The sequence below is a fragment of the Enoplosus armatus genome, chromosome 23, assembly GCF_043641665.1.
Source record: "Enoplosus armatus isolate fEnoArm2 chromosome 23, fEnoArm2.hap1, whole genome shotgun sequence".
Classification (NCBI taxonomy): domain Eukaryota; kingdom Metazoa; phylum Chordata; class Actinopteri; order Centrarchiformes; family Enoplosidae; genus Enoplosus; species Enoplosus armatus.
Genome location: NC_092202.1, coordinates 11,466,403 through 11,485,264, shown reverse-complemented (window position 1 = coordinate 11,485,264; position 18,862 = coordinate 11,466,403). Strand labels below are relative to the sequence as shown.

The 18,862-nt window shown below is 41.7% G+C and overlaps 2 protein-coding genes across 2 annotated transcripts; one reads left to right on the top strand and one right to left on the bottom strand.

The window, feature by feature from the left end:
- The first annotated feature begins 23 nt into the window (after nucleotides 1–23).
- On the top strand, nucleotides 24–2,915 carry LOC139305945 (glyoxal reductase-like). The gene is made up of 6 exons (XM_070929896.1): nucleotides 24–127; nucleotides 769–1,073; nucleotides 1,328–1,473; nucleotides 1,670–1,809; nucleotides 1,911–2,069; nucleotides 2,186–2,915. The coding sequence occupies exons 2-6, from the start codon at nucleotides 826–828 to the stop codon at nucleotides 2,363–2,365; spliced, it is 873 nt and encodes a 290-aa protein (XP_070785997.1). The 5' UTR covers nucleotides 24–127; nucleotides 769–825; the 3' UTR covers nucleotides 2,366–2,915.
- Nucleotides 2,835–8,015, bottom strand: badb (BCL2 associated agonist of cell death b). Its single transcript, XM_070929897.1, has 4 exons — nucleotides 7,889–8,015; nucleotides 7,044–7,178; nucleotides 5,959–6,179; nucleotides 2,835–5,736 (listed from the first exon to the last, which is right to left on the bottom strand). The coding sequence occupies exons 2-4, from the start codon at nucleotides 7,048–7,050 to the stop codon at nucleotides 5,599–5,601; spliced, it is 366 nt and encodes a 121-aa protein (XP_070785998.1). The 5' UTR covers nucleotides 7,051–7,178; nucleotides 7,889–8,015; the 3' UTR covers nucleotides 2,835–5,598.
- Nucleotides 8,016–18,862: the final 10,847 nt, after the last annotated feature.

The window sequence follows — 18,862 nt, the reverse complement described above, 5'->3', positions numbered from 1 at the left end:
GTTTATCCCTTTTTACTCGCGGCATTTCTTTTCATTGAAACGTTTTCTTTAGGTTGTGAACGGGCGATAGGCCGTTGCCTATTTCTGCATCTCTCCCTCAAAAGAATTCAAGTGATAGGGCCGAAAGGTGAGATAAAAAATATTTGTTCTCTTTAAGGATGGCATCCGTACTTAATGACGTTCCTACTCAGTTCCCTGTATACATTTTAATGTAACAACTGTGACGTATCCACGTCTCAACGAATACTGCGTCATCCTAGACTTCACATTCCAATATTCCAACTTTGCATCACTGTGGCAATCAATGTGTCTTCTCATACATGGTGATTTTCCACTGTTCTAAAACTGCATCATTGTAGGTTCATTCTAACGATGTTTGTGCTACATTGTGACGTTCCAACGTTCCACCACTGCAAACTGTAACAGTGTTTATACTGACAGCTACATTATCACGTTCCAGCAATGTTGGTACTCACTGTCACACACACTGCCACATTGTATACCTAGCTGCATTGTGTCGTCCCAACGGTGTAACACTGCAACATTGCAGCACATTGGTACTCATTTGCTACATCGCAACACTGTGACCTTCCTCTGTAATGAAACTGGTGGAAAAGAGTAATGGAAAACCTGCAGAAATCAGTGTTACCTTTGTGCGTCTCCAGCCGGTGCAGTATCAGCCCCAATACAACTGTGTTGATATTTACTACTCAAGAAAACCTCCCATTTATGTCTCACCTCACTCAACTCTCTCTCCTTCTTTGACAGTGTTGGATAGACTAAATAGTCCTAACAGGTACAAAGAAGAAGCGCCTTTAGGATCAGATGTCCTCTTCCTCCACTACCCCTTCTGTCCTCCTAAATACGGGGGTTCAGATGCCCCTCCTGGGTTTGGGGACCTACAAGTTGGTAAATCCTGAAGATGTCTATCGGGCTGTGGATGCTGCACTGGGTGCTGGTTATCGGGCCTTTGACAGTGCAGCTGTCTACCGGAATGAAGCTGACTTGGGCCGAGCCCTGAAGGAGCTCCTGCCCAAACATGGCTTAACCAGAGAGGATGTCTTCATAACCAGGTGATGTATATACAGGCTCATATACCTTCCAAAACTGCACAGCGTGTCAGTAAATAAGTGACCTTTGGGGCGGTAGAGTTCATATGGAAGAATCTTTAGTTCCAGCTATTTTATGAACATGCATGTCATCTTGAATACAGCTGGAAGATGAAGTTTGTGACCACATTACATGATTTCTTTACTCAGAGACCATATGGAGGCACTGAAGCACAGTGTACAATTCTCAACAATCCTCTCTCTCTTTCTCCCTGCAGTAAGCTGGGCCCCAAGGATCAGGGTAAGAGGGCCATGGAAGGAGCACTCCACAGCCTGTCTCAGCTGGACTTGGGTTACATTGACCTCTACCTGATCCACTGGCCGGGCACGCAGGGTCTGGTAGTGGCCGATCAACGCAACCCAGGTGAAGGGTTCAGATTAAGTCACTGTTTTCCTTCATGTATCAAACTATCATGTAACTTTGCTTTCCAGGTGTACTGAGTGTTTTATAAATAAAAACTCCACTAAGTTTTCAAGCTGTCTTCTCACTTTCCTCCTCCACAATGCAGTTGTAATTGAGTAGCACTGATGATGAGCTCCTAATTAATATTTGATTCCAGGCAACCGAGCTCAGAGTTGGGCCACGCTGGAGGAGCTGCATGCCCAGGGGAAGCTGAAGGCCATAGGAGTGTCCAACTACACACCAGCACACATGAGAGAACTGATGCAGAGCTGCAAAGTCCCTCCTGCAGTGCTACAGGTAGAATGCATGAGAATGAAAGGAGGACAGATAGCCTATAATATACATCATAGTACACAAATGCAAAAACAAGTTTTATGCACTCAGTTTTTTTTCTTCAGGTAGAGTTTCACCCACGGCTGTGCCAGACAGAGCTGAGGAGTGTGTGTGAGGAGTATGGAGTGTGTTTCCAAGCCTACTCCTCCTTAGGGAAAGGAGAGCTGGTCACTGACCCTGTGGTCGTGGAGGTGGCAAAGAACTGTGATCGCACACCTGCACAGGTAAACACACACACAAAGCATCTTGATTGACATGTTTTTGGGGCCAGCCTCACCTACTCAGTGTTCAATAAATAACATTTTTAGCACAAACACATGGGTCATTTGTTCCCCTCCAGGTCCTGTTACGCTGGGCTGTGCAGCAGGGCGTCCCGGTACTCCCCAAGTCTTCCAATCCAGACAGAATACAGGACAATGCCAGGCTTTTTGACTTCACACTGAGTGACACAGACATGGACAGACTGTCAGCTTTGGACTGTGGGCACAAGTACTGCTGGGATTCATCAGAGGTGGTTTGAAAGACCACTAGTGGAACAAACATTGTCTTCCATGCTGCCTCTTTAATGCTGCTGTTATTCACTTCTGCCTGGCAGTAATGTAGTGGTGAGAAAATACCACCAGAAAAAGTGGGAATTTTTCTCAATGCACTGGGATAATGTATTGAGGATTTAGGTAAATGTATGTACTGAGATATCCAAGAGTTCAAGTAACATTTTGGATAACACTGGCCAACAAGTTGCCCTGTTTATTGTGACCCATATGACGTGAAACACTGAGAGCCTTTTCAGGCAGTACCTTTAGCTGTGTTGCCCACGAACCACATGTTGTTTATAAATCTGTCAATGTGTCATCATTTTAACACTAGTTCCATATCGTTTGTTGCCTCATACTGTTCTTTAATCATACTCTTACAAAGTAATATTATGGTGTTTGTGTTCTAGCTTTCCCATTCGAACTCACGATGAATTAAACCACTCACTTTAAAACCACTCTTAAAATTATTTATTCAGGACAGCATATACCAGAAGTTTCACAGCTGTAGAGAAAATACATTTACAAAAGTCATTAAAAAATTAAAAGGAATCCAACAAAAAAAGAAGGAAATATTAGAATTCAATTTTCTCCCCACACATCTCCAGATTCAAGTAATACCAAGGATGGTTGCAAAACTCCAGGTGCCCAGGCAGGTTTTCTCCTCCGGGGTGTGTTCACTGTCATAAATGTTAGAAGTCAAAACCATGACGTCTTCTGAAATCCGTGTTGGCCATTATAATGTTTTCCCTCACAGTTGTGACAGCAAACGCACCTCCACGTTATTGTGCTTTTTTTTTGTTGCTTTTTTCTTGAGCGTAATATGTGACAGCGAGCAAGTAAAGTTTAAGGCGGTAATTAGGTAAACAGACAAGGCTGGCTATGCGGTGTCACATCACAGGTTACAGCATGTTCAAGGCAGTTCATAACAATATTATACTCTTAAAATTCCAGGTGAACTTTTTCTTTTCAAGAGAGAGTAAAGCATTCATATGTGGCCCCAAGCTCTCAACACCATGTACATATTCTCTGCCATGTGATCCAACTGCACTACTTGTGTCAAAGTACAGGTACAGGTCTACTAGGAGTGACTTGTTAAAATGTTAAACACTATTTGTTAGGACAGCACAGTTACTTAAACACTCATTCCTGATTTCCCTGTTAGTATGCGTGAGAAATCTGATATCATAAAATGGTCACTTCTTTTTTTTGAAGAGTACGGAGTTTGAATGTCACAGCTGAATCCAACAGTATTCATTTAAAGGGTCACCAAAATGTTTCAGTCAATTCATCTTTGACAGTCAGGGTGATGCATATGTTAACAAACACATGGTAGACTTGGATGAAGCTTGAAAGAAAGAAAAAAAAAAAAAGGATGGTGCCATTCAGATTGTCTGGAATTCTCTGATTTTAAAAATTGTCCCAAGTTTAAGAAAAGCTATATAAAAAGGCGGAGCCAAGTTTCAGTTCAAAGATGCAGATACAAACGCAGCCCCTCGGCCTGCACACCCGAGCACTTCACAACTCAACCCTACAAGTTGAGAGGAAGAGAATAAGACACAAGTAGAACAAACCTATTACCATTTCCAATAATCACATATCGATAAACAAAGTCACAAATAGCCTAATCATATCCACCAAGTTGTACAGAAGTGCTGATCTTAGTTTAGAATCATTAATATGAATAATAATAACTTCCAGAAAGGTTATATTGTGTGTATGTGCCAAGTTAATCCTCAAAAGCCTGAATATAATACATAAATAGCAAGTCTAGCATCAGATCAGCACTCCTAGACCCAAGGCTCGATGGGTTAAGATCCTGTTTTATTCACATCCCAATGCAGATGAAATTGCAAAACAAGTGGTTTTATAAACCCAACGGGACTGGAAACTGTTTAAATTCTTTACACCTGTGTTTAAATGTGACTAGCCTCTCTAAATCCACCTTCTATATGCACTGGGCACTGAGTAAATGGGGCCAAAGGCTAGTGTGTCGGCTCCTTGTACAGCAGTTAATTCAAACCCCACCCACATCTTTAAATATGCACATAACATTTATCACAACAGCCATGGATTGTTCACTGCCTATTGCTGGGTTGGCCAAACTTATTAAATAGCATGGCAACCTCGTAAAATAGGACCTCGTAAAATAAAATTCTGGCTTGTAACCTCCACCCCTGCCATTTGATAAAATATTAACAAAATATTTACACATAAAAATTCCAACGTATGGTTTTTCTTTTTTGTTTTTTTGGCTAATCCAAGGCTTTAAAAAGATAGATTCATATTGGTTTGTGCTTTTTATATGTATGTTTTAATGTCATTTTCATCAGATATAATCTAAACCCTGAAGTTTTACAAAAGATATTATTTCTGCATCATCAGAGATTGTCCTTATACAAGATTGTTCGATAAATTTGAGATATAAAGCAGTTAATGATAGTCAAGTACAGTTGTTTTGAATGGTACTACTGGCTTGCAGGTAGCAGAACAGGAAGCTGGATGAAGGCCCCCGACTTGAATACTTAAAAAAAATCCTTCCTTTTTATACTCTCTCTTCTGTTGCCTACGGATCATTTTGGCACTCAATTACAGTGACCTCCATTAGCTTGTGTTTGCATTACCAACGCACTGACGTTGGTGGTGTCCTCAAGAAAACGAGGAAGGAAATTCTAACAGCATTCAAGGTTCAAGGTGGTGTTTTGATTTCAGTACATGTGTCTCTCCATCTACAGTATATTGCATAGTGCTGATGGCAGAGACAACTGTGGTAAGCATCTTTTAACTGAGCGGTCACCCTTCAAAATCTCTTTAAATGCTTGTCTTTCTTTGTGTTTTCAAGGGATCATCTCTCTAGGCCTATCTTTTGACCCATTCTGTGAGGTTATCGTCACGCCTGACTGTCACCCTTTCACAGTGGGCCGCCCAACAACACCGTTAACATCACAACCAACACAAATACAAAGAAATTATTTAAAATGTAGTTACCAATGGCGTATAAAAATGTCGTGACTAGGACAGGACTCTTAGCCGTCCGCTTAGCCATGCTTTTGTGTTTGGATCTTTCGCTTTTTTTTGTTCAAAACCAACCTTTCCTCTGTCCCTTCTCAGAGAAGTTCTCATCGCAATTGTTCTCTTGGTTTCCCCGTCACTTTCTTGTCATCCCCATCGACTCCTCCCTTCCTCAGACCTTAGCACTCCTTTTCCCCCCTCTCGGTGCCTACTCAGTGCGGTGTGTGTGGTTTTCATGGTGGTTGTTCTCTCCCTCGGTCTCCTGGTGACTAAAGAGGTAGCTCCACCAGCTTTTAGAGTGGTGCATCTGTTTGGCCGTCCCAGCACTCCTCACCCTCTTCATTTCCTGCACCAAACAGACACATGGTGTAAAGTTGAAAATGAAATAATGTCGTTCTAGCACATAACACATCCTGGCATAACCTTTACCAAAAACCCATCTATTATCATCACCTTCTAATCATTCTAATGGTTCCATTATTACCCTTTTTTCCCCAAGCCACGCCAAATATACACACTCACTGATCTCTCTTTTCTAACCCCTTTTAAACCCTCCTTCCATTCTCACCCCTTTGTCTAGCAGGCTGTCAAACTCATCGCTCATCCTTCGGAGCTGCCGGCCGTATTTCTTGGCCGCCCACAAGGCAGGAGGGGCTGACTTGGAACGTCCCCTGAACGGAGCACCCTCGGTGGGCGTGCCAGCCTCGTCTTCCCCCCTAGCCTGGAGCTCCTCGTCTCTGGAGACGGTGGAAGCGTGGGACTCCGAGTTCAGCCTGATGCGACCGCTCCCTACACGGAAGAGACAAAGGTGAGAGGGGTTGGTGATGCTTCACAGGAGCAGTCACTATGGCTGGAACAATGTGTTCAAAAGTACCAAACTATGCTGATTAAATACAAATAACTTATTCAACTATTTTGAATAGAGCTAGATATGTTCTAAATGCAAAATTGGTTAGCTCACATTTTAGCTAACTAGCAATGCTATCTCAATAGTCACAGATCACACATCACAGTAAAAACCTATTCCTGCAAAATGAGGCCGGAGCCAAGAAATGGCCGGACAAAAAGCAGACAGTAATGTTGGAGAGAGCGATGAATAAGTGGTTTGCACTGATTTTTTTTCCGCCTGTATATCTTAGCAGCTGTTGCAGAAAACTAGATTGGAGCAGAAAGCGTAATAGCATATTTTCTTTCTCTTTCTAAAAACGTCTAACATCATTAATAACAAGCTTAAGGGCTTAAGTTTTAACCATACATCACTGCCCAGGTACATTTTAGCATGCTGTCATGATATGCTGCACTTGAAGTTGCAATACTTGGGGGTCTTGGATAACAAAGTAATGTTGAGCATGGAACTGCATACACGGCTGACAACCGGAGCCGAAATACAACAAACTTTCTGTTTTTCTTATGAAAAAAGGGCGCTGACAGATGGGCCAGGTTTGGATTAACGTGAATGCTGCCATTAACAGGCAGAGAAGTAAAAGCAGTAATAAAGCTAGATATACTTTAGAGGCCCATCTGGAGCAGTTTGTTGTTAAGGATGCGCAAACATATTTTGGCTAGTATAACCATGCTGAGGCACGTTCCCAAACGTTCAGCTTAATGCACTTTAATCCTCCCTTTCCCACAATTCTACAATTCTTTTCCTACCTGCCATCCTCAGCTCAGGTAGGGTGAGGGCGGTGCGCTGAAAAACCTGCTGCTCTTGCCCAGTCGATGATTGGTTATTTTCTCCTTCCTCTACCTCCTCCGATGCCTCTGACTCGCTGTCGGAAATCGTGGCATCTGGAAAAGTGAGAGTCGAGAAAAAATTAGAAACATGAATACAGTAAAACCCCCAAATGACTGTGTATCGCAGACAAGAAAATGTCCATAAGAAGATGAACACACTATACACAAATGAATGAGTTTCAATGTTATTAAGACCACAGCTGGTTAATATTAGTGTTGTCCTGCACTTGACCTGCCTGGGAGAAGTACACAGCAGACATAAGGCATGTTGTCCATACAAATGAAATGACCAAAACATTTGCACCTATATACCTCTGTTATACAAGAAGAGTAAGGAGCACATAGCAATTGAGCTACCATTTTACTGTCAAGCAGCACATTAGCTAATTATTCAAGAATCATAAAATGGCATCATCCATTGTATCGCTGATGCTGCCCCTATCAAACACACCCAGCAGGCTATCTGTTTCGCTGTGCTGTCCCTCACATTAGCCAGTCCAAAGGTATTCACGGTGTCACAACCCGCGAGATAACCGACTCGTTTTGACATCACGGATCCATATTTGATATTATTAACGACTTGTTGTTACACTGTAATTGAACCAGCCAACACACCTTCTTCCCCGGTCAACACACTGACTCGCGTGTTATGTTGTTGTTGACTGAAGAGGACAAAAGAAACTTCCTAGAGGGCGGAAGCGGCTGAAGGGCTATATTAGCTAACGAAGAATGTTTAAAAAAAAAGTATGAATAGGTTTCCTTACCCGAAATTTCTATAGTGTGATCCCGTAAAGTGCGAGCGTGTGTTTAGTTGGCCCCATGCGGCCGCAGCTGTTGTTTTTGTTATCGGTGTCTTGTCTTTTTACTGTACACACAGTTTAGCTCCGCGCTCACCCAATCGCCGCGCGTCACTACACCGCCGCTGCGCGCTGACGTCACTGTTGCGAGCTAGGACTGGGCAGGGGCTTTGTTTGTTTCACCGGCTTACCGTAATATTCAATGTAGAGGCGCAGCAGGATTTAATAAGGACTGAAGTCAGGGCATTTGTATTTCCATCTATCCATTTCCATTTCTATCAGACTATACTTATAAAAGTAGTAATACCACAGTTTTATAATGCTCCATTATAAGTCTACAACATAAGTAAGAATACAAAGGTGGTATCAACCAAAATGTACTTTTATTACCAAATTACTACATGTTGTATTATTGGAATATTATTACTGTGGTATTAATGTATGTTATAGCTGGTTGAGGTGATCATATGTTTTGAATGTAAAATCTTCATTATTCATCTTATTCAAGTTACAAGTAGGTTTAGCTGTCAAATAAATGTAGTGGAGTAAAAGTGAAAAGTAGCATAAAATAGAAATATACTCAAGTAAAGTACAAATATCTCTAAATTGTAATTATACTCTAAGTTGTTCTACTTGTGCTTTTGATCATATAACATGGCCTTCCTGAGCAGATGGAGTTAAACCTCTTAAAAGCTGAGTTTCATTTGTCATTCTTGACCTTAGAAAGTGCAGTTGACAACATGAATAGATGGACATACAAGCAGACCTTCATGGAAATAGCTGTTTGGGCTTGGCTCATATTAGGTTGCCTGCTGATATGAAATGACTGTCTCTTCCTGAGGACTTTTCTTTCTTTCTCTCTGAGAGGGATTTGCAGACAGCATGGATAAAAGAGGCCAAAGGTGAAACAAAAGGAAATGGGCAGGGAAGGCAGAACCCATGTTACACAACAGTTATGTGAGATTTGCTTTTGGCAGATGTTGAGGCTGATAATGAAAGGGTGGGACAAGAGACGGTAAGCATGCAAGTGTACACGCACACAGATTATACTGTCTCCCACTGAACATGACACCTAGTGACACATAGTCATTCAGTAAAGCAATTTTATTTGATTCATATTTGTGGTGAGACGTGTTCAACATCCACCAAACTGTCAGCAAGAAGGAGAAGGGGCATCAACACTGTGTTTAAATCTTGTCTTCTTTTTTATTTTCCCTTCTTCCTTCTTCCTGAGACATGCAAGACGAGGAGAGGATAGAAAATCCTGCTGGTCAGTCTGTTGTCATCCCTCGTATGAGCAGCAGGTGGGGAGGCAGGACTGCAAACTGATCTGTTCGGACGTTTGCTGAGCTGTGTTCCTCTTTGGTCACACTGCTTCATCTCCCGTGTCTAGTTTCTCGTGGGAGAAAAAGGAAATTCCCATATGTTGAGTTTAACTAACGTGATTGCTGTGATAACACATTTTGCAACATGTGGGAAATGTTTCATGATGACGGGATCGGGATTACCCATGAAAGTTGCGTTATAATAATCAACAGAAACAGAAAGAAAATGATTCTCATTTCCTGAGAAGCTGGTGCTGCAGAAATGGTCTCTTCTTGTTTGTACAAAATCATTACAATAGAGCAATACTGTATGCAGGGTGTGTATGGAACTGTATACCCTCTTCTGATTGTCTCTCTACTTTGCTCTCTTGCACTTTCCTCACATCAGGGCAGGCGAGTCAACCATGTAATTATCCACCATTTATATCTAGAGCTGCGTCTTTCCTCTCCTCCTCCTCTGCATCATTCTTCTTCTCTCTCCCCTCACTTGCATTAAGAGCCTCTTGTGAGATTAGAAACAAAATGAGTCTGTTTTTGCAAAGTCAGTACGTGACACTTGTGTAGGAGGAGCACACTGTGACGGGATTCGAGGCGATGTGATGCAGCTTCTTCTAATTCAGTGCATCCAAATAGAACTAATGTGAGTTTCTAAGCTTAGACAAACATGCTACGTCCGCACACTCAGCTTTTCATACTCTGGTGTAAAGCATGGAGCAGCTCTACAAAATGACTGTTCAGACTCGCTCCTTTTGAACTCTATTTTTGGAGGGATTATAGAAATAATACATGGGAGTTCTCTTTTTGGTTGGATTTGTGTGCCGTTTGAGAACCATACAGTTATTATCCATTTTAATCTGTATGTGGTGTGTGTGTGTGTGTGAGACGGAGCAAAGCCATGTATGCACTAACTTTGCAGCATTTTAAATGCCATAAAACTACTGTCCATGAGTGTGTGTGAGTGAGAACAACTGATCTTACACTGTTTCTCGCACAAGCAGGATCATTTTCACACACACACACACACACACACACACACACACGGACAGAGAGTGCGTGTTTGTGCTTGAGTCTGCTGGATTTGAGTGTAATCTGAAGGAGCCATACAATTAGCATCCATTTATATCTCCCTGTACCAACCTCGCCCTGCCTCCCTGCCCCTCATCTGGCGGTTATTTTGGGAAACGGAGGCGTATGCACTCCCACACTGTCTCCAAACCACCACTCTGAGTGTGTGTGTGTGTTTGAGAGCAAATGCAGCAGCGTTTCCAAGCGGCTCCCAAAAATGTTCCTTCCAATTTAATGCCAGGACACTGCCTGTCTGCCGCCACCACCGCAGCAGCAGCAGCAGCAGCAGCAGCAGCAGCTTCACTCACTGTCCTTTCAAATGTTTTCCCCTCTCTGCAGACCCCAGCTCAGTGTATGCTGGGAACTGAGGAGGATGTAGAGCAGGTTTTGAATTATTTGAAGTGGGAGAGCTTAGAGAGAAGAAAAGAAAGATGGCATGGAAAAAGAAAGAGATTTGATTTGGTTTCCCCACAAAATACAGACAGCATGTACCAGACACGAGGAGAGAGGGAGTGAGACGCAGACAAAGAAACTGAAAAAGCAACAGGTGAAGGATCAAAAGTAAAGGCAGGCCAAGAGATGAGAGAAGTGTCTGAGGGTGCAGAGAGAGAATTAAGGTGACAGAAGGGTAGAAAAGGTGGCAGTAAATGTAAAACGTTTGGAAGACTGCCAGACAGAAATCAGAGGAATGGCACAGGTGTAAGAGACAGGGACACGAGAGAGCAAACTTAGCCTACATCAGAGTGAATGCAGTCCTCATGCCCGCTCATTCAACTTGAGGCCTTTCGTCATTGCTCTCAGTACATGCTCATTATATATGGACCGCTCCCTCGCTGTATAACTAAGTCGCTCTGTGATCACAAGGCTGACTATGGCAGCTTTCTAATTTGATCCACCCCACCCCCGTGCAGCCTGCCCGTCTTACAACCCAACTCTTCTTCAACTAAAGTTTTGGACTAAAAATGGGTTACCGACTTTTTCTCCAGTGGGTAAAGCTCAACAAGACATTTGATCTAGGACTGGTGTTGAAATATTTCTCTCCTTATGACAAGTGAAACGTCTGTCACAGGGTTGAGGAAACTCTCCTTTCCCCGGTGCAAATAAAGTTGTGTTTGAAGAAGCTAACTTTTTTGAAAATCCCCAAACATTAAAGTTCGACATTTTGGGAAATGCGCTTTTTTTGTTGTTGCCAGAAGTTAGATGAGAAGATCAACAACACTCTCATGTCTGTATGCCAAACATGAAGCCACAGTTAGCAGCAGTTAGCTTAGCTTAGCATAAAGACCGGAAACAGCTCCCCTGGCTCTGTGCAAAGGTAAACCCACCTCTAAAGCTCAGTAATTAACACATTATATCTTGTTTCGTTTGTACAGAATCCAAAGTGTAAAAAGGGGCAGTCGCTGCAGGAAATAGTCCTGGAACACTGCAACTTTCCATTTTTGTATGTATTAAACAAATGATATATAGCGTGTTAATGGTGGGTGGATTTCTTTAATGTTTTTGTTAAGCTATATGCTAAGATAACTGTCTTTAGACCGTAGCTTCGTGTTTAGCGTACAGACATGAGAGTGGTATCAATCTTCTTATCTATCTCTAGAAAGCGAATAGAAACCCAAAACTATTCTTTTTTCCAGAAATAGACTATGGTAACATGATAAAGCTGACAATAGACAAAAAAGCTTTTTCTGCAAAAACCAAGAGTATATTTCAAATAGTCTGTCTTCTGAGTCCTGGCTTGGCTTAATTTTAAAACCCAGGTTAAAAACTATGATTAACCTCTGCCTTGACTTTAGTGGACACGCACATATTCACTCCCACCCGCGCCTGTTCTCTATCTCGCCACACACACTCTCGTCCAGCCTTTTTCCAACCCTCTAATATCCTCAATTATGGTTGGGCTGTTTTCATGTGGTTGGAGTAACCCTATGAAACATATGTACTCCATATGTGAACTTTAAGGTGTACACTGGCACATGCCTGACATTAAATTGTCTAATTATAGTTAATGAATAGTTGTAGGGCACTTTGACTGGCTCAGGCTGCGGAAACAAGATTGTGATTTCCTGTTTCTCAGACCCTTCACCTTCAATATTTACATTCAAATGTAGTGCACGAGTTCAGGTTTTTAATTATTCACAGTTTGCTACAACTAAATATTGGATGATTAAGTAAGCATTGGCTATCATCACAAAGTAGTCATTATCACAATGCTGCTTTAATTGTCTGCAGTTAATTTAGCTTTTGTTGGCTAATCAGTTTGTGGTTGCCACTGGGAGGCTCTGCCTGCAGCGAAACACATTTTCATGCTTCACTTAGTTATCATGGGAGAGCCACCATACATTATAGTGCCATACAGTAAAGCCATTCCAACTGCGCTCGGCCAGTTAAATCATAATCCACCGTGAGGCAGAAGTCACCATAGTGAGGTGCAAATGTATGAGTAAAAAGACAAAATACATGTAATTTATTACTTTTACTTAACAACATGGAGGTTGTTGGAACAAAAGTGATAGTGATTCAATTAAATCTACAAAGATTTACATTTCTCAATGCGTAAAACAAGCAGAAAATGTACCATTGCTTTGATTGTTGACATATAAGGTTCTTTGGGGTTTTTATTTATTTGATTTTTTGTCAAAAATCTGTTATTCACATGACACTTTTCATTGACAAGTTATGAATATTTTGTCTAGGTTTGCTTTAGTTTTACGCATTAATGGCCCTATGATTTGAAAAAAACAAGTGGTTTTATATCTAACTTGCTTCTATAAGGTTACAGCTGCAATAGCCAATCAGTGGCCAGAATGAACACTGGAGGACCACTCATACCATATAGTGTAAGTTCAGTGATTAATACATTAATTTAATAAAGTTCGACTAAACTACTTACTTTGTTTACAAATAAACATTGCTTTCTTTTCTGCCTAACCAGACAGAATCCTGTAATTTTCTTATGATATTTTAATATTATATATTTCAAGTGCCTTTAGGATGCCTGTCAACTTGCTAACCGCAGGCATTGTATTAAATGAGGAAATGATGCTGATGTTCTGCACAACAGTTATTAGGCCGAGTGACACTTCTAGCAGCTCTGCGCCATGCCTCTGTCTTCCTTTCCGTCTTTCACAACAGGAGTGGGTAATCCATCCTCCTTAAAGATTTTATTTGTTTTGCTTTGACAGTGATGAGAGGCAGGAAATTGGATGGAGAGGCGCAACACGGTGCCAAACAAGCCGCATTTTCAGCCCGGATGAGAGTACATGGTATCTGCATTAGTGGATTTGTCTTCGTCGTTGCCCCCATCTTTCTCATTTCACCTACCCACAGACTTTTATTGGTTCATTGTTTCTGTTCTTCCATTTCTCCGCCCTTGTGCCTCCATCACTTTTTGTCCATCTGTGCCTTCGTCTATTTGTTCTTCTCTCCCTCCTCTCATTTCCTCCCCACGCTATCTCTCTCTCTCTACCTCTCTGTCTTGAAGATTCAATTCTGCCTCCCTTTCTCCCTCTCCCCCACCCTTTCCTCCCCCCTTGTGTATCTGGGTTGCTGTCTGAACTAGTTCATGTAGAGCTTGCTAGCTGATGGCGTCATTGCTCCTGTTTAATTGATGTTGTTCGATAGAAAACAAGCTGCTTGTTGGACTCAGCTTGTTCTTGTTTCAATTCCGGCTCTTAAGATTTTGTTGCCACCTGACTAACGATCACACAAACAAAGAGGTAAGTAGAACTCTTTGGGGTGAACGGGATTTCACATTTGGACTTTTTGTTTGGAGCTTTTCATCACATGAGGTGTTTGGTGACACAAAGCAGTGTAATTCATTAGAGATTACACTTCACAGTCTTTCACTGTGTACAACTTTACTCTGATAGCACTTTTCTAAGCAAAGTTAGAAAAGTACTGTAAAACACTGCAGAGGGAGCAGCACAATTACATTGACAAACCATTGAATGCTAATGAGAACTTACACTGACTGCTGGCTCCAGCTAGTCCCAGTCAGCAGAAATGAGATACATAACTGTAACATTAGCATAACAATACAAATCAGCATAAACAAAAATAAAAAATAAAGTCTGTGATTGATGGCCATCATTACAAGGAAAGGAATTGGAAAACATTTGCCAATAATCCAATGTATTTTTCATCCCACTTCTGTTCCTTAAAGCCCACTATATTATTCAACTCAACTACATCCTTGCGGGTTCAGTCTCTGCTGTAGAGTGTTTTCCATAAATATCTATCAACTCTCCAAATGTCTACAAAGAGGGATACATCTCAGTTTCCACAATTATACAGCACAAAGCTCCAAATAGCGATGTTAACTTAAGGCATGTATATAAAAATGCAAGATGTGTGTGTTTGTATGCTTGTATGTGTGTGTGTGTGTGTGTGTGTGTGTGTGTAGTGATATGAATCATAGTGAAAGGTCAGTATTGCTTGAGGGAAGAAGAAACAGAGGAGACAGAAGTGATGAATTGCACTTTGGGACCATTTTCCTTGCGACACCCCAGGTTATGAGGTTTGAATGTGTGTGTGAGACACAGAGCAAAGGTGTATGCATGCGTGTGTGTGTGTGTGTGTGTGTGTGTGTGTGTGTGCGCGTGAGAGTGTGTGTGAAAAAGATACTTTGCACCTGTATGCATGTTTCTGTTTAATATTTGTGTGTGTCTTTCTGCCTCAGGATGAGCAGAGACAAAGCTGGGGGTCATATCTTTATGTTGTTTGGTGTGCGTACATACATTTAAAATTGACTCACAATTTGCAGCTGAGTGTGCGTCTTTTGCAGGCACGTACTATGAAATACACACAACGATTGTGTTTGAATTGATATTTTCTTGGGTGGAGTTGCAAAAATTAATGTGCATGTTGCAATACTGCAAATTCTTACAGTTATAGTATAAAGTGGAACTGTCCCCTGTGACTTGTTTCACTTGCAGCAACTTCTCCTTTTATAATTGGGTAGAATTATGCAACATATGAAGAATCATAGCTGTGGTGAAGATAGACGTCAAAGACGGATGACTGATTTTTAGAAAACACTTCTCGTGTTTGGTAATGCAGGCATCATCTGGCCCTCAGAGTACATTTTCATCGTCACATTTTCACGTGTTACAATGAGATCAGGCAGGGTTGTGTGCCTTTGTGTAGTGTGTGTGTGTGTGTGTGTGTGTGTGTGTGTGTGTGTGTGTGTCTTACATCTGATTGGTTTCAGCCTCCTGATTAATCAGCAGCTCCATTTCGACGCTGATCAATAATCCTGCAGGCTGATGGAGGTGGTCTACATCTCATTTGAATCTTTTGTGTGTGTGTGTGTGTGTGTGTGTGTGTGTGTGTGTGTGTGTGTGTGTGTGTGTGTGTGCACGCACGCTCATGTTGGGGCATGCCAGTTTGAATGCACGTATCTGCTCTAAATGTATGTGTTTGTTTCGGTGGCTGGACGCAGCCATGGGAGCCACACTGCACTCACACTGAGTTTGTGAGTGTTTGTGCACATAGCTGTCAGTCCCAGAGCCACGTAAGCACTCAGCAATCGACTTTTGTTGTGCCCGACGACCAACTAACAGCCAGAACGCCACAGTGACAGATGCTTCGATGCACTTGTATGGCTGTTAGAGCTGTAATAACCTTGAGTGGAGCGAAAACAAATCAACCAGTGGGTGTGGGAGCATGTGTGTTTCTGTGATTCTGAATCCCCCCTGTGTGGTTTCATGTGTCTGGACATCACTGTGGTTGTGTGTGCAAGCAGGCAAGGATGTATTATCCTGCATATTTTAGCTGGTGTGAGCGAGAAAGCGTGTAGTGTGGCTGTGACGCTCATCTTTTCCCTTTCAAATTATCAAGGCTCATTTGCTCGCAATCCTCCTCATCATCATTTAGTTGTGTTTCACAGCTCCCCTATGGACCCTACTCAGCATGACTTACAATTGCTTCGGTGGCCTGACACAATGAGTCTGAGGCGGCTCATGAATAACCAGGAGCCAACAAAGCTTTATAAGGTTAGAGATGAGGCAGAATGGCTTGATTAGTGGGCTACTGTGTAATCATGTCCAATATTTGAGCTGTCTTCATGAGTACATGAGAGGATTCTGAAATGGGATTTGGGGAATCTGGCCTCTATTAGCCTTTACTTACCGAAGGTAGTTTCTCTAATCACACCAGCTTCTTTCCAGAAACACCTTGCTACAAACTTTATCTGTGCGAGTATTAGTGGTTGAATTTCATCTCTATGCCTTTTGAAATCAGTCAAATATGCTGTTCCAAGAAGTGAGAGTGATGTGATTGCAGTATAACACAAGAAGTTCATGTCTTTACACATGTAGACACTTATTGTGAAATAGGTATATGGAAAAAGAGCTAACAATGTCAAAAGGTTATTGTTCATCTTTGCTTTCGATACAACTCTGTCAGTTCAATTTAAAGTAGGCAGTTAGCTTAGCGCCCGGCCAAGAAATATTCTAGCACATAACCGCTGTAAAACCACTGCATTACATTTTTACACTTTTGATTTCGAATGGATCAAACAAATAATGTATAATATGTTAATTAGTGAGCTTTGGAGGTGCTGGTAGGTGGAGCTGTTTCCCCGTGTTTCCAGTCTTTATGTTAAACTAATGGGAGGCTGGCTTTAGTTTCATATTCACCGTGTAGACATGAGAGAGCTATCAATCTCCTCATCTTACACAGACAAAAAGCAAATACGCGTATTTCCCGAAATGTCAAACACCTTCTTTAAGCACATTTACACAGCACGATTTTCTGCTCTACTGGTACGTTTGATTTGCACTGTAATGTTCGAAGTAATCCTCCCCACAACAGAATAAATGCACATGCAAAAGGAAGCACATACATTTCTGAATACAATACAGTAGCAAGTGTGTTGCATTGGTGCTTACTGTTAGGTACATTGAATACAGCCAGTGTAGACCAGCTTTTATCGACTACAAAGGGGACGAGTACAGCAACGGGGGGACAAATCAGTGTGAAGAAGAACTAGCCTAGTTTTCAACTGGCTTTTGTTCTGCGCCAACTGTTTGTCTGCCAAAGTCTGTGGAATACATGACAGAGAGCAGCATGTATTGTTCATCCAGGGAGTCAGTCCAAAGGCAGCTTGAAAACTGCGGCTGTTAAGAAGTGTCTCTCCTGAAAAAATGCAATACAGGTGTCAGAGCCTGCAGCCTTGGTACCAAAGGAAACCTTAATTTCCTGCTTTTATTTTCCTAATCTTTCATTTTCCCACTGGGGAAATAAATGAATTATTAAATTAATAATTTGGATTTGAGTGTGTATATATCTGCATGGACATTTGGAAGACTGCTGTCATCTTGGCACCAACTAATAGGCATCAATTAAAATATGATGTTTCTGAAGTAATATCTGTGTTGCACATGTGAAAACTCTCATCATTTCAAGAACACGACAACTTATTCTTGTAAACTGGAGAAGAAACGTAAATGTTCTCACACTCTTAAAAAAAAAAGAAAAAAGGTCTTGACCCTGAGACCCAGAGCAACAGAACCACATACCAACTGGCTATTGTATGTATTGTATGTAATGCCCTCCACCATGAGGTTGAGATAAAAGGCTTTTTACTCATTGCTGCAACGCAAAGCTGAGCTGTGAGCATCAGCGGCAAGAGAGCTTAAAGGGCAAAAAGAGTGTTATGTTGTTCACATTCAATGCATCTCTAATTAGAGCTAGTTTGCTCGAGTGAAGGAACAAATTGGGTAATGTTGTTTAAACATTAAAATGAAATGTGGTTCACTAGAAAGTGTTGTGGGTGTCTATGAGTCTATGAGTATGAGTTTTTGCAGAACCAAGCTATTTAGGCTTTACGCATTTTCTGGTCATACTAATAAACCCTATTAAGATCACATGAAACACAAGTGGACCAACAGAGCTGTAACCAATGTGCCACGGTCTCGAGCTAAAGAACCGACTTAATATTTCATGGAGAACAGCCATCATCCTCTAGGCAGAGACGGCTCAAACTGCTGCTTTCAAAGATGGCTATGCACTGTGGTAAAGTCATCAGCTATGTAACAGTAGAAAGACAGAAGCCTCCGCTTACTCTCTCATTGCCATAGAAACTGGGTAGATATGTAGCTTTCTGTGAAGATCGCGTTGTGGTTTGTTTGGCAATATAGTAGTGAGGCAGGCAGACACACACACTACAAGGCGATGGGGGAGGGTTCATAGGCACCGCATCTGTAATGCTTTGATGATGTGCTGAGAAAAGGAAATACAGCAGAGTTAAGGAATGGTATGTGACGGAGTTCTAGTAATCTGAACGGAAGAAGTTGGGAGGTGGAATCTGGTACAGTGCCTGAAAAGTTGCTTTATATAAGAATTGTGTACTATAATACAGTTTACAGATTATTAGTATTAGAAGTATTATTTTTACTTGGAAAGAATTTGTATTATGGTAACTGACTTTGAATAACTGACAATGAGTTCGTCCATCAGAAACAGACAAGTGTGTTCGAAGGCGTCATGTCTTCATGAGTGAGTGTTGGATACTTGTTATTAGTGATGCATCACCTTTGCAGTCACCTTT

Bases quoted from the DNA above. Each gene is read 5' to 3' on its own strand.
- LOC139305945 (XM_070929896.1), top strand. From the start codon at position 826: ATGTCCTCTTCCTCCACTACCCCTTCTGTCCTCCTAAATACGGGGGTT. The intron at 1,474-1,669 runs GTGAAGGGTTCA...ATTTGATTCCAG, and splicing joins GGCCGATCAACGCAACCCAG to GCAACCGAGCTCAGAGTTGG. The intron at 1,810-1,910 runs GTAGAATGCATG...TTTTTTCTTCAG, and splicing joins TCCCTCCTGCAGTGCTACAG to GTAGAGTTTCACCCACGGCT.
- badb (XM_070929897.1), bottom strand. The intron at 5,737-5,958 runs GTGAGAATGGAA...TGTTTGGTGCAG, and splicing joins ACAGCCTGCTAGACAAAGGG to GAAATGAAGAGGGTGAGGAG.